The 12,847-nt window shown below is 38.9% G+C and overlaps 3 protein-coding genes across 3 annotated transcripts; all 3 read right to left on the reverse strand.

Annotated features, from left to right (window-relative positions):
• Positions 1 to 207: 207 nt before the first annotated feature.
• LOC104000947 (probable serine/threonine-protein kinase PBL25) lies at positions 208 to 2,786 on the reverse strand. Its single transcript, XM_009423112.3, has 5 exons — positions 2,210 to 2,786; positions 1,638 to 1,834; positions 1,326 to 1,515; positions 773 to 1,164; positions 208 to 688 (listed from the first exon to the last, which is right to left on the reverse strand). The coding sequence occupies exons 1-5, from the start codon at positions 2,340 to 2,342 to the stop codon at positions 323 to 325; spliced, it is 1,278 nt and encodes a 425-aa protein (XP_009421387.2). The 5' UTR covers positions 2,343 to 2,786; the 3' UTR covers positions 208 to 322.
• Positions 2,787 to 3,372: 586 nt separating this feature from the next.
• On the reverse strand, positions 3,373 to 6,619 carry LOC135651992 (small ribosomal subunit protein eS26-like). The gene is made up of 5 exons (XM_065172707.1): positions 6,553 to 6,619; positions 6,383 to 6,475; positions 6,062 to 6,146; positions 5,858 to 5,988; positions 3,373 to 3,683 (listed from the first exon to the last, which is right to left on the reverse strand). Exons 1-5 carry the CDS (start codon positions 6,553 to 6,555, stop codon positions 3,615 to 3,617), a joined length of 381 nt encoding a protein of 126 aa, XP_065028779.1. The 5' UTR covers positions 6,556 to 6,619; the 3' UTR covers positions 3,373 to 3,614.
• A 917-nt stretch (positions 6,620 to 7,536) lies between these two features.
• On the reverse strand, positions 7,537 to 11,972 carry LOC135651845 (cell number regulator 8-like). The gene is made up of 3 exons (XM_065172357.1): positions 11,595 to 11,972; positions 9,324 to 9,526; positions 7,537 to 8,039 (listed from the first exon to the last, which is right to left on the reverse strand). Exons 1-3 carry the CDS (start codon positions 11,884 to 11,886, stop codon positions 7,800 to 7,802), a joined length of 735 nt encoding a protein of 244 aa, XP_065028429.1. The 5' UTR covers positions 11,887 to 11,972; the 3' UTR covers positions 7,537 to 7,799.
• Positions 11,973 to 12,847: the final 875 nt, after the last annotated feature.

A 12,847-nucleotide genomic window follows, 5' to 3' on the forward strand; every position in this document is an offset into this window, starting at 1 on the left:
AAACCCGGCCCATCTGTGAGCCCGCTCTTACATCAACACATTGAGATTTGAGATGGATTGTGCAGGGCATCATTAGTGCATCAATCAAACTGTATGTGGCCTCCTGTAGAAGTTACTTGAATCCATGTATCATATCACAACACATAGAGCGGCAACAGATGCTAACACGAACAAGTCAAGCAGATTGGTACAGCCCAAAAGAAAGAATGTTTGCAATCCAAAAGTATTATCAACTTGAGGAAGCTGTCAAATAGTCGCCAAAAAAATAACCTCAAATGTGGAAGAAAAAAGAAAAAGAATCAAAGAGAAACAAGATCCAGCTTCACGATGGATATGCTAGCTGTGCCTTGAACTCGGAACCCCATTCGATGGCCTGTGCCACGGCACGCTGGCGGTCCACATTGATCTTCTCAGCTTGCTTGTCATGATCATCTGGCCCTCGGTCTTCTGGCTGCATGGAATGAGAATGATGGTGACCAGAGCTCCCTCCAGCATTTGTTGGGGCTGCTGTAAGGTGACTTAAGGCCACAACAACATCGGTTATGAAGGGGCGAGCTGCTTCCTCCTCTTGTAGGCACATTGCAGCCACTGCAACAGCTTGGTTCATGTCTTTCTCCGGGTAATCCCCCTGAAGAAGTGGGTCTACCAGCCTGCAGCACCTCTTCTGATCCTTGAACATTGGTTCTGCCTATAGAAATCAAAATTAAGCCAAACGATGCTAAGGACCATCTAGTGAATTTTATTGGGTAGCTATAGCGTGTATAAATCATACCCAAGTGACCAGATTTTGTTCATCTGTTGGCTTTGTGGTGTCAATGACTCTTCTCCCTGTTATCAGTTCCAAGAACACAACTCCAAAACTGTACACATCTGATTTCAGAGTGAGCTGACCTGTTCTAACATACTCAGGCGCGCAGTAGCCAAAAGTGCCCATCACCCTTGAGGAAACATGCAAGTTGTCCCCCAAAGGGCCAAGCTTAGCAAGTCCAAAATCAGAGAGCTTTGCGTTGTAATCTTTACCGAGTAAGATATTGGATGATTTGAGATCACGGTAGATGACAGGAGGGTTGGCCTTCTCATGCAGATACTCTAAACCTTTGGCAGCACCGAAAGCTATCTTCATCCTTGTATACCAACTCAATGGTTCCTGATCAGGGGGTATTTCTGCATGTGCAATTAGCAAACACATTGTGAGAAATGAAAGAAACCGATGACAAACGTAACATTGAGAGAATTTTGTATGTCAAAACACTTAGATATTCAAAAGAAGTGCTTAAAGAGATCAGCTGAAAGGTGAAAAGCTTGTTAAGTACAATGTAACTTACCAAGCAAATGATCTTCCAGGGAGCCAAGAGGCATATACTCATATACCAAAAGCCTCTGGTCTCCATCTGCACAATATCCTATTAGGTTGACCAGATTTTGATGGTGAAGAAGACTAAGCATCAAAACCTCAACAAGAAATTCTCTGTTGCCTTGCAGGCCATTCCTGTCCAATTGCTTCACAGCCACGACCTGTTTCGACGAAAATAATAGGATTGAGCTCACATGAGATAGAATCCAGGAGGAGGAGAATTCTATAAGCCAAAAAGAGAGTCATAAACGACAATTGAGGACCAGTATATAGAGAAAATTACTTGGCCCGTCTTCTCGAGGCGCCCCTTATAAACTCTTCCAAATCCACCTTCACCAAGTAAGCATTCAGAGCGGAAATTTTTGGTAGCTGATGCTAGCTCGCGGTAAGTGAATGTTTCAGCTGCAATATTACCATTGCCGGCTTCTTTACTGGTTGATGCTTCAGGTGCAGCATTCTGTGTAATCCGTGAGTGATTCTCTGCACAAAAAGGGATCAAGTTAACACACATTGATCTGAAGCGTGGTAGGACGTGGAGGGAGAAGCATGTGCATTACGAAATAAGATGAAAGGGATTTTTGTTTATTGATTTTTTCCCCCTTCTTGTCTTCGCATTGCACATTGCATTTGCTTTAGAAATGAAAAGGATGTAAGTTTGCAGATATGCAAAATTCTATCCGAACTTAGATGTCAGACAATTTTATCATGCATTATGGTATTCAGATATGAAATTTTTCATCATTGTGAAACAAGTGAGCCATCTAATTGTGAGGAGCATTCGATACTACATCCGGTGCTTTTACTGGGAAATAAATACTAGCCTTGGAACAAAACAACCAAGCAATTGAAGCTCACCTCGTCTTCTGCTCAATTCAGTGCTCTTGTGGGAAACCACTCTTGGTCCGGGTGCCAGTGATGACTCATCGTTTGCATCAAACTTCCTCGACGCCCTCTTGTCCTGGGATGAAAAACAAGAAAAGCAGCTCATCTCTGGCAGTAAATCCTTCCAAAGAAACCCTAAGTTCTATGCCTGATTTGGATTCGACAAAGATTTAACTAGAGGATGCATCCGGTGTGATCCGAGCTCCTCAATTACCCGGTGAGGCTCACAAAGAAAGAAAGAAAGAGAGAGAGAGAGAGAGAGAGAGAGAGGAGTAGGAGGAGGAAGGCCGTCTTCCTGACAAATGAAACCTGCAAACCAGCTAAAAGTTCATAAAAAGAGAAGGATTTAGGGGTAATTTTCCTTGGAAGCGGTTCTCCCGTAAGTGAGAGAGGGAGGAAAGATCGCCTCTTCTCTGGATTTGGACACGGGCTTCAACTCCGCGAGAGGCGGGCGGGGGATCGAGGACGAGAGGTGACGGAGAAACTGGCGGGGAAAGAAGAGGACGCTCGTTTCGAAGCCTCTCCAATCGCTTACTGTCCGGAGCCGAGTAGGTCGTGCCCATTTAGAATGCTGCATCACATCTCCACCACCCACTGATATCAGCAATGCGTTGGACAGCTGAGAGTTGAAGTGGAGGAAAAAGGAGTGATCCAGACGTGTTGGAGAGGATCCCGATCTCGGTAAAGAGCAGGTCAAAGCAAGGGTACAATGTTCCTTAAGAAACACCAAATAATATCATGTGCTTGGAGGAAGACTTTAGGCTTCGCGCAAAGGTTACGTTTTTTCAATTGACATTGATGTTGTTACTCTCATAAACACAAAATGCGAACCCAATAACCTACAATTTCGATACGCTTAATTAGATCATCTGAACCCCATACCAATTTCTTATTTGACTTTAACATTGTTAAACATTAATTCTTACCATTAATCTCTTAAGTGTTGACTTATATTACACTAAGAAAACCCTAATATAATATTTTATATTAGCATTATTTGTCCCCCCAAACTACACATCAATATCAAAAATAGTCTGAAACCTGAGTAAAAAGCTCAATTTTGGGCCCAACTTATCAGCTGTTCATCATAATACTAATATAAACTACAAAAGCAGAGAGATGGCACTGTAAAAGGATGAAGAACCTCAAAACATCACTTAAAGAGAAATTAAAAAAGGCACAATATTCCAGCAATAATAAAAAAAGGCACCCAACTCAAAAAGTACAAATGGGAAAAACAATTAAACTCCAGCAAGGACCATTTTTGTCTTGGAAGCAGAAAGTAACGATCATAACCAATAAAAAGCAAGTTTTCCTTAATACTAAGGTGCTAATCAAAAGGTTAATAAAATGACTATCCACTCGGAAAGCCACTGCGTCATGGACGTGGAGGATTTGTTGCAGCACCAACGGGACGAGGACCTTGTCCAGGTCTTGCAAGATCATCCTGCAGTACAAGTAGTACTGATGGAATTAGTCAAAGATTCATCATATGATGATTATAGGAAAAACCACACCGGTGCAGCTTAGTTGAGGGGAAGACAATGATTAAAACACACATCAATAATGTTAACAATATACAGATAATATTTCAGAGTACCAAGTAACCATAAAAGGCATATCCCTAAAACCTATGGTGCATCAATGCTTCACATGTAGAATAATATTTAACTATTCTTCATAATAATAATGCCTCAAACGTTCATTATCCAACATTTTACCCCAAAGCAAAATCTGCTGAATATAAACATACCATCAATCAAGAAACTACTCAATGCACTTAGCCCAGTTAGCAAGATAACATTTTCATTCTTGAAAAATTAACATCCTAATCACCACATGATAATCTGTTTGAAGCATAAAAACCCTTTTACAGCACCATGGTGAACATGGCATATATAGATACTTGGACCTAGGTACTTGAGAATTCCATACACAGACCTGGCATGAGTAAAAATATGCTAGGCTAAAAGTCATAGGCAAACTTGCCTGCTGTAATAAATGATGAACACATGCTACTAATTGGGTCAACAAACTCTTCGCACAGATTCCAGCTTAAAATATATTCACTAAAGGCCAGTAAATCCATTCGTCACACTGATATAGTCAATAAGCTCTTCACAAAAATTCCAGCTTACAAGATTTTCACAAAGGGCCTGTCCTTTATTTCGTTGTTCCAAAGAAGAATCATCCCCAAGAATTCGATCGCTACCCTTTTGAGTGAATATGACATTTTGACAATTTACCAATATTGGACAAAGTATCCAACATGTATAACATTTTGGTGCACTCAAAAGATACTCTTTTGAGAACAACATGTATGACATTTTGGTGCACCAAAAGTAAACCAGGCCAACAAATCTCCATTCTCTAAGAACAAGCAAGGCCACAAACTATACTCTTTCTAAGAACAAGCAAGGCCACAATGAAAATCCACAATGATTTATGACTCATCTGCTCTTCTTTCTACGCACATGCAAGGCCACAATATTTTATGATGAACCATATATTAAGACAACATACAACCCACCATAGCCAATCTCATGAAGTATTACGTCCTTTATATTTCCTTTTGTTGTCCTAGAACATGGCAGCATAAAAGCCTTAATTTATAATTTATATTACAAGCAATTATTCACGTAAGTCTTACAATTTAGTCCACCTACTTAAGCCACCTAATCATTAAAACATGAAGCATTTAGAAATCAATGAATTTGAACCCCCATTGCAAGACTTCCCAAGTCCAGGATGAGGGATAGCAAAATTTAAGAACAAAGTACTTAGAGTTAATTTCACATGTTAACTTTGGTAAGACCACTCCCTCTTATTACCAACCAACATAATTGACAAAAACATATGTCGAAAAAATGACATTTCAAAATCACATGTTCCTTTCTTTTATCCTGCCTAGCAAGGATGGTTCTATAACTAGCAAACAATGACAATGAAATATTTCGTTTTTATCTGGGAAATCTAAAGAAAGATGCTTTCTGTTCATGGGCATAGAAGTTCCAGCATATATATAATGTGACAAAACCCATACTTAATAAATGCAAGTACAACTAGTATATGTTCAAGTTATCAGAGCGAATAAGTTGACAATTATCTATTCCACATGAGACAGGGAAGAAAGATTTATATCTTCAGATGTAAAATTTACTCAAACTTGTTAAAGACACATACAATTTTTCAGGACTTTAGAATGGTTCCCTAACATGTGAACAATCAATCTTAATATTAATGGCATACATTTCTGGTTTTACAAAAGGAATCATTTAAAACAGTCTACGCATTTGATCTAAACTAAGAGTATGAAAACAACTCATATATAGCATATATAATGGTGAACTATATGGAAAAGATCATCAACTTCAAAGGTCAATGATAACTGTATACACAGAAAAGACTCATTTTTGTTCATCCTATTATTCTCCTTGAGTTAAAATGTTTGCATAAAATACCAGCAATAGTGATTAATTAGGGCAGATAAATATGTTGACCATAAGAAAAACAAGGTATAAACACATAAAAATCATAAAACCGAGCACCAACCGAGCATATTATTACACAGACACACATTAAGACAAAGACGAAAGCCAAAAATCCTTAGAGAAGCAGTACCCGGCGTCTGAAACGCTGCGGTGGCTCACGGTTCCGTCTGTCGGTGCGAGACCTCACCCTGACGACCTTCGAGTGGATTGCACAAGAGACACAATACTGCATCTTGATGTATAATTTTGGAAGCATGTACCCTAACATAATTAAAACCTTTTGAGTCGAAGAAATCAATTAGGAGAATGATAAATGCCCAGGGTAGAAGATTACCATCATAAGCACATGCCTCTTGCACATCCCTCACTGCGGCCTGCTCCACTATGTTTCTCACGAGAAACCTCTTGATTGCCTTGTCCTTTAAGAAGAAATGTGTTATCGATCACAATGATTGACAGAGCTCGCGCAAGAAAACACCGAAGAACGAACAAAGAACGAAAAGATTTAAGTAGACCACCAATCATTCGAATACCAAGAAACCTTCATCCAACTATACCGCATATTCGAGTAAAGAACCCAAGAAAACAGCCAAAATCAACTATCGAACAAGGAAGAGGAGAGAGAAAAGACAGAGATCTCAAAGGATGATGAAACCTTGGGGCAACATTTGCCGCAGTTGGAGCAGCGGATGAAGTTAACGTGGCCGCGGCCGTGCTTGTTGCGTCCGCCGTTCCTACGCTTGAAAGTCTGCAGAGAAGACGAAGAAATCGAGATCAGATCCGTGACGGAGAAGAGACATCGAAGCTACGATTTCGATGGCTCACCATCTTCGGCGCGTCGCTGCTACCGACCACTTAGGGTTTAGGCTGAAGGGGAGCACGTCGAAGTAGGAAAAGTCGGGCGGTGATAGGATATATAGTGGCTGTGTTGGCAAATCTGCCGTCCAATCCAAGATCAGACGATAGAGAGCTCAAGAGGGTCCTATACATCGGTTCTTTTGATCAGTACCGTCCGACTCCCACATCACCACCGTCTATTTCTATATTGGCAAATAAATACATGGACGCTACATTATATGTAGAGATTTATTATGTGACAATGTCTGTATATTTATTTTTATGTATGTATTTATTACTATATGTATGCAACTTGAGTATTTTGATCCCACATCCACTTGTTTAAACTAAAATTCAGATTATATTTCAAATAATAACATAGTGATTATTGCATACTATGCATACTTAAATAGTTGAAGTTTGAATCAAGTTCTAAAATTTTAGAACTTATGATAAATAATTAGTTTTATGATTATGTTAATTTTTACACTTATGAGTTTATAAGAGATGGTTAATGATTTTTGAGTTAGTCTAGAGTTTTATAAAGTTATTGTGTTGAATAATTATATTTTATAAAGTCTAGAGATGGTTAATGTTTTATAGATGTGATTGAGAATTTAATATTTCTGGATGTCCACAAATTTTATCTTGAATTTAGGTTTGAATTGTGAATAATTGATAATTTTTTTGATTTAAGATAGATTCACATCTGTTGCATATTTTTTTGATTTAGTATTTTGTATTAAACAAGACTCTGACATGTTAAGCACAATCAGTTGGCATCAAGTTAGCATAAGATGAAGATTAGCCTTACATAAGTAGTTCATGACTTTATGAATTGGAAATCCAATCTGAACCATCCAAATGATAGCTTTATCTTCATTACTCCTTCAGCCAAAAAAGTTAAGCAGGCCATGCATGTTTAAATTCAATCCACTTCACCCCCTGTTAAATTGTGATCTAAACTGCATCTGACCAAATAGGTCACAATGGATTGTGATGTTGAGTTTGTGAAGACAGTACAAGTCATATATCTCAAACACTCAGACATAACAAGTTGTAGTAAGAAAGATCAAAGGACACTTAAACCACAACAGACCTCTTATTAGAACTGACAGGGTGACAAAGACTGTAGATTCATACACAGGTATATACCCAGTAAACTGGTCTGTGATACATTTGGTTCGGCTTAATAGATCACACATCACCAACAAGATTACACTGTTCTGAGAACTTCAGGCGCCCCGGCCCATGGTTTGTTCCATGGGAGGAATCATGATCAAGACTGGTCGTGCATCAAATCCAGGGTGTGGCAGCCTGCGACGCAGTTCACGGCCTTCCTGGCAGAGGGAGCATGTGTGGCACATGTAATGTGTAGCGAAGTCACATACTTGTTCCAATTGCTCACGCCTCTGTTCATCCTCAACTATTCCATCGCAGCATCCATAGGGTCTGGTGAACGACTCAAAGCTACCCTATATACCGTAACAGAAAGAGAGAGGCAACTTCAATAAGTTACAAGCTTTTTCTTGGATGAAAGATCAGAAAAGCACTATTTTATACAATCACTTAAGGAAAAACAAAGACAGAATCATAGAAAATGAAGAACATACAAAAATGTGTATGCTACTAGCTGCTCAAACGAGGATCAAATGCGTATATCTCAATGCCTACAATTATGATATAAATGGATATTAAAGGCTCTTGCAATGATGTCATTGCTATTATCAGCAAACACATCCCTTACATTTAACTTACACAGTTCATTTTGTCTTTTATTAGAATTTTTATCTCAACCTTTGGAAAGTCTTTCCTTGGTGCAAAAAAGATGTACCAGTAAATTACTAATCCTTCATACTCCTTTGAGCAATCTACTGCAGAATGACTCCTGCCTACTGCATGAAAGGTTCTGACAAAAAAAATTCTCATGATTTAGTCTTCTGTATGCCCACTGTTGTAGAAACCTGTAATCATAAAGTAGTTGGTTTGGATGGATCCAAATTTAGATTTAAAGAATTTATCTAGACATGATCTAAATCAGACCAAGACTGAAGGTAGGCATTATAGGATAAATTGTGTTTTAAACATATCAATGCAACAAAATCTATGACGCATATGTTATTCTCCCAACAAATTAAAATGTGTAATCAATCTCATAAATCTAACAGTTAATACATATAATCAATGACCCTAAAATTTTTTTAATGCAATCTTTTGACCAAAAAATATTAATGACATTCTCCTGCTTTAACACCCTTGACCGAAGATAAATCATAAATATAGTCCCAAAAGGGAACATAGTTAACTGTTAAAAACATAATTATCTATAACTACCCTCTCCTGAAAATTCATCTTCTAGCCAAATAGAGAAGGACAAATACAGACACCTAAACTTAAAGGGGACTGGTATTTTAATGAGTTGGCCTTTAACTACCGTCACCCTGATGAGGCAGCACATCATTTTTAAGACATGCTGACTACTTGGGTTTACCATTATGTTTATACATAAAACTTCAATTTCATGCATAGAAGAAGTTAATGATGCATGGCTAAAGTAGATATATCAACTAATGGTCAGGGCAATATTTGCTAACATCATCATTTGACTTTTATAGAGAACATGTAAATTCAGCAACTAAGATATTCTTTGGTTCATCACATGCCAATAAAATTTAACCACAAATGCAACTGAACAGTAAAGAAAGGCTGACGGCATGCTATGAATTAAGTGTTCCTTTCAAAGTAGAAAATGAAAATACTTCAAGATTGAACTTGCGACGAATGGCTGTCCGTGTAGGGTGCGAAAGCCATGGTGCAAGGCAGTTCCAACCAAAAAGGGCATTCCCAAGCACATAAAGACCAGTATAAGGCAAGCAGTTATCTGCAAAGGAACCAGGAACTGCTCCAAGCCTCTCTGCGTTACTTCCATACAACACACATGGAGCAAAGCTACCAAGGAGACCTGTAAATTGCCACCATCATTAGTATGAGGTAACCAGAATACCACCAGGTCAAAAATAAATAGACTTTCACATAAAACAAAAACAAAAAAATAAATGATGCTTGATGATACATTCAAGACCAGAAGATAACGACATAGAAAGCAAGATAATATGTGTGCTTTTTTCCTGCTTCTCTATCTAGTTCCAAAAGCATGCAATGCCAACTTTAATGGATTATTAATCTCTTAATCAACATAAGGGGATAAATGCACAAGGAAAATACCTTGTCTGAGAAAAGTTATGAAACCACATTTCATGACATCATCTTTAGAAGAAATAGGTATTGACTAACAAAAAATAGGGAAGAGGACATGTATAAAATCATTTGACACATGACTCGGATGCAGTGGTTCCACTTTTTTTAATCCCTTTGTAAAGATGTCCTGACAAAAGTGAGCCAACAGTGATCATCAATATTTCAAGATTCTTATCAAGGTTTGTCGTACCGGACTGTACTGCCCGGTACGGGCGGTACGTACCGGTCCGACAGGCTAACGGTACGCGGACCGCCCTGTACCGGTCCGCCCGTACCGAGCACTGTAGCAGTGCACTATAGCACTGTAGCACTGCTACAGTGCTCGGTACACCTTAGTGTACCGAACGGTATACTGTACCGTACCGGTACCGAGCCCGGGTCGAAATGCCGGTACGGTACGGTACGACGAACCTTGATTCTTACTATGAATGTTAAACTCTGCAGATCTTTCACTGAGTTTGTATATACAATTATTTAAATTTCATAATTGCTGAATATGTGAACCACTATATTTCAATATTCTCAGTATGAATGTAACACTCTCCAGGTATTTCATTTTGTTTGTATATACAATTACTCAATTTGATAAAATAGTATTCCAAAGTGAGCTCCATGTAACACTAGTTTAATGTTTGGAAAAGAAAATCTACTTTTTAAGGCTTAAATGAAGCAAACCTAAATGGTTCGAAGGCAAGTATGCCAAAGAAATAGAGAGACTTTTTGACTGTGAATAGAGTTAAATGAAGAAAATAGATCTGTGTAATCGTATTGTATGATAAATAAAAAGAGCTGTGTCACTCTAGAATTTTGTATACACATCCTATTTGTTACTTGGTGAACTTGATGCTTTTCATCACTAAGGTATAAACTAAATATATACAATAAATAGTTTATTTTTATCCACATGTATATGGTGATTTGTGATTCTATGTTATGATGTATTAGGAACAAACTTGCTTGTGCATGCAACAACAGTAAGTAGCATTAGTGGTGAACAAAGTGCTTGGAAATATAACCACGCATGGTGTATTGCTTTTGACCTGTGCTTTCCACCTGCTCCCATTTTTCCACCCAAACAAGTGAGTTTGCATCTCCTTGTCACCTTCTCTCTCTCATCACTCTTCTATCCTTTTTCTTCTTGTGTTTATCTCTAGCTTTATTATCTTATCTTATGATCCTAACTCACGCATCAACCCAGTGAAGATGGACTCTATTACAACTCTTAAGAGTAAGAGTAAGACAACGGATCTAATTTCGACACAGAATATGCAAGCTTACGTAGACAAACCTAATGGTGGCCTAAATGACCCCCAGAGAAATCTTTAGCGTGTTTCCAATGAGCACCATTTGACGCCATTGCCGCAATGTTGAGGTCAATTTTCAAAATTGTCTTGTCTTAAAGGATCATAAACAACAATTATGATCTTATAGGTATGAAAATATTATCTAAAACAATGCAAGTCTATGTAGATAAACCTAATATTGGCCTAAATGACCCAAAAAAAATCTTTAACGTGTTCCCAATCAGCACCATTCGACGCCATTATCTCAATCTTGAGGTCAATTTCCTAAACCTTCTCAACCATGGAGGATCCTAAACGACAAATATGATACAATTATCTAAAACAACCAGGAAAAGAGAAAGAACCCAACGGAGAATCCACCCATCTTGAAACGACCCTAATCAATCAATTTGAAATAGCGAGATCAAACGCAGACAAACCATGGAACAAACTCAGAGGCACCGAAACGAGAAGGGTCGAAGAACATACAGACTTCCAGATCGCTGCCGCAGAAGTCATCGTTGCGGCCAAAGCAAGAGAAGAGGCTGGAATTCCACTGGACACGGCCGACGGGCTCGCCGACGACGCTCCCGTGACCGACCGGAAGCCCGTCCACGGTCCACCCGGCGGGGCCCTTCGCAACAGCGGCCGGCGGAGCCTTCTGCTGGGGCTTGGGGACGGCCTCGGGTGGCGCTGCCGGGGTCTTCTCCTTGGGCTCGGGTGCGGGCTCCTCGCGGCCGTCGGGGTGCTTCAGGAGGGCGCTGGATTCCAAATTCGCCATGGGGTTCAGGGAGATTGGGATCTCAAACGCGCCTGCGTGGGGTCGAAGGGAAGACGAAGAGTCGGCAATCTAACCGCGTCTTATATGACGAGGTCGCTCTTTCAAGCTGGAAACTTTTACGGAAGGCCACAAAAGGAGTGGGGCGTCATCAAGAGTTCAATCTTGACCGCTCATCGAGGATTGCCGCCGTTGACCAGGCAACGATCAGTCTTTCTTTTCCTTATTTTTCCTGGATAATTAATCTATAATATTCCAAGTGTTCAAAAAAGGTTTATATTTATCGGTTTATCATTCCAAATTATAATTTATCAATTACTATTGTGATCAGCTTCATAATGTGATAAGTCTCAAACTGCGATGATAAATAAGGCTTGATGGGTTATATGTTTTTAGACAGCCATTTTTAGGTTATATGTTTTTAGTTAATTATTAAATCAATGGGCATGTTAATTAGGTTGGTGACAGGCAAATGCTGATAAGATTCTATGATATTGAATATGTAAGTTTACTTCAAATTGTTTTCATCCACCAAACGATGGATTAATCCTCTTAAAGGATAACCAATAATAAGCACAATTGTTCATTCGCCAAGAAAATAGCTAGAAATTTTATCCACAGATCACATTTGGCAACAAGTGATACACCTTAAAAACAGCATCACAAGAAGGAAATACAAGATTTCATCAACACCTTATGAAACCAAAAAATCAAATTACATCCAACTGAAACATTCAAGCAAAATGCCAGTGGATAACGATAACAGAGAAGACTGAAGCTAATTCCTGCTTACCTCATTGCCAGTAATCAAGCTTAAGAATATTTACCTAATGCGAGTGGAGAAATTACATGTCAAAAGAGACAGACCCTTTCTGCATGTACAGCCTCAGCATCGAGTAAGTTGATTAGAAACAGAAAAAAGCCAAATATGATTCATACCATCTGATTCGGAGGTAGATTTGAT

The sequence above is a fragment of the Musa acuminata genome, chromosome BXJ3-10, assembly GCF_036884655.1.
Source record: "Musa acuminata AAA Group cultivar baxijiao chromosome BXJ3-10, Cavendish_Baxijiao_AAA, whole genome shotgun sequence".
In the NCBI taxonomy this organism is placed as follows: Eukaryota; Viridiplantae; Streptophyta; class Magnoliopsida; order Zingiberales; family Musaceae; genus Musa; species Musa acuminata.

Excerpts from the sequence above, each read along its gene's own strand:
- LOC104000947 (XM_009423112.3), bottom strand. The coding sequence starts at position 2,342 with ATGAGCTGCTTTTCTTGTTTTTCATCCCAGGACAAGAGGGCGTCGAGG. Across the intron at positions 1,835-2,209 it reads TGAATTGAGCAGAAGACGAG|AGAATCACTCACGGATTACA; the intron begins GTGAGCTTCAAT and ends CTTTTTGTGCAG. Across the intron at positions 689-772 it reads AACAAAATCTGGTCACTTGG|GCAGAACCAATGTTCAAGGA; the intron begins GTATGATTTATA and ends TGATTTCTATAG.
- LOC135651992 (XM_065172707.1), bottom strand. Across the intron at positions 5,989-6,061 it reads AGAGGCATGTGCTTATGATG|GGTACATGCTTCCAAAATTA; the intron begins GTAATCTTCTAC and ends TAATTATGTTAG. Across the intron at positions 3,684-5,857 it reads CGCAGCGTTTCAGACGCCGG|GATGATCTTGCAAGACCTGG; the intron begins GTACTGCTTCTC and ends CTTGTACTGCAG.
- LOC135651845 (XM_065172357.1), bottom strand. The coding sequence starts at position 11,886 with ATGGCGAATTTGGAATCCAGCGCCCTCCTGAAGCACCCCGACGGCCGC. Across the intron at positions 9,527-11,594 it reads CGGCAGCGATCTGGAAGTCT|GTCTCCTTGGTAGCTTTGCT; the intron begins GTATGTTCTTCG and ends GGCAATTTACAG. Across the intron at positions 8,040-9,323 it reads GTCGCAAGTTCAATCTTGAA|GGTAGCTTTGAGTCGTTCAC; the intron begins GTATTTTCATTT and ends TACGGTATATAG.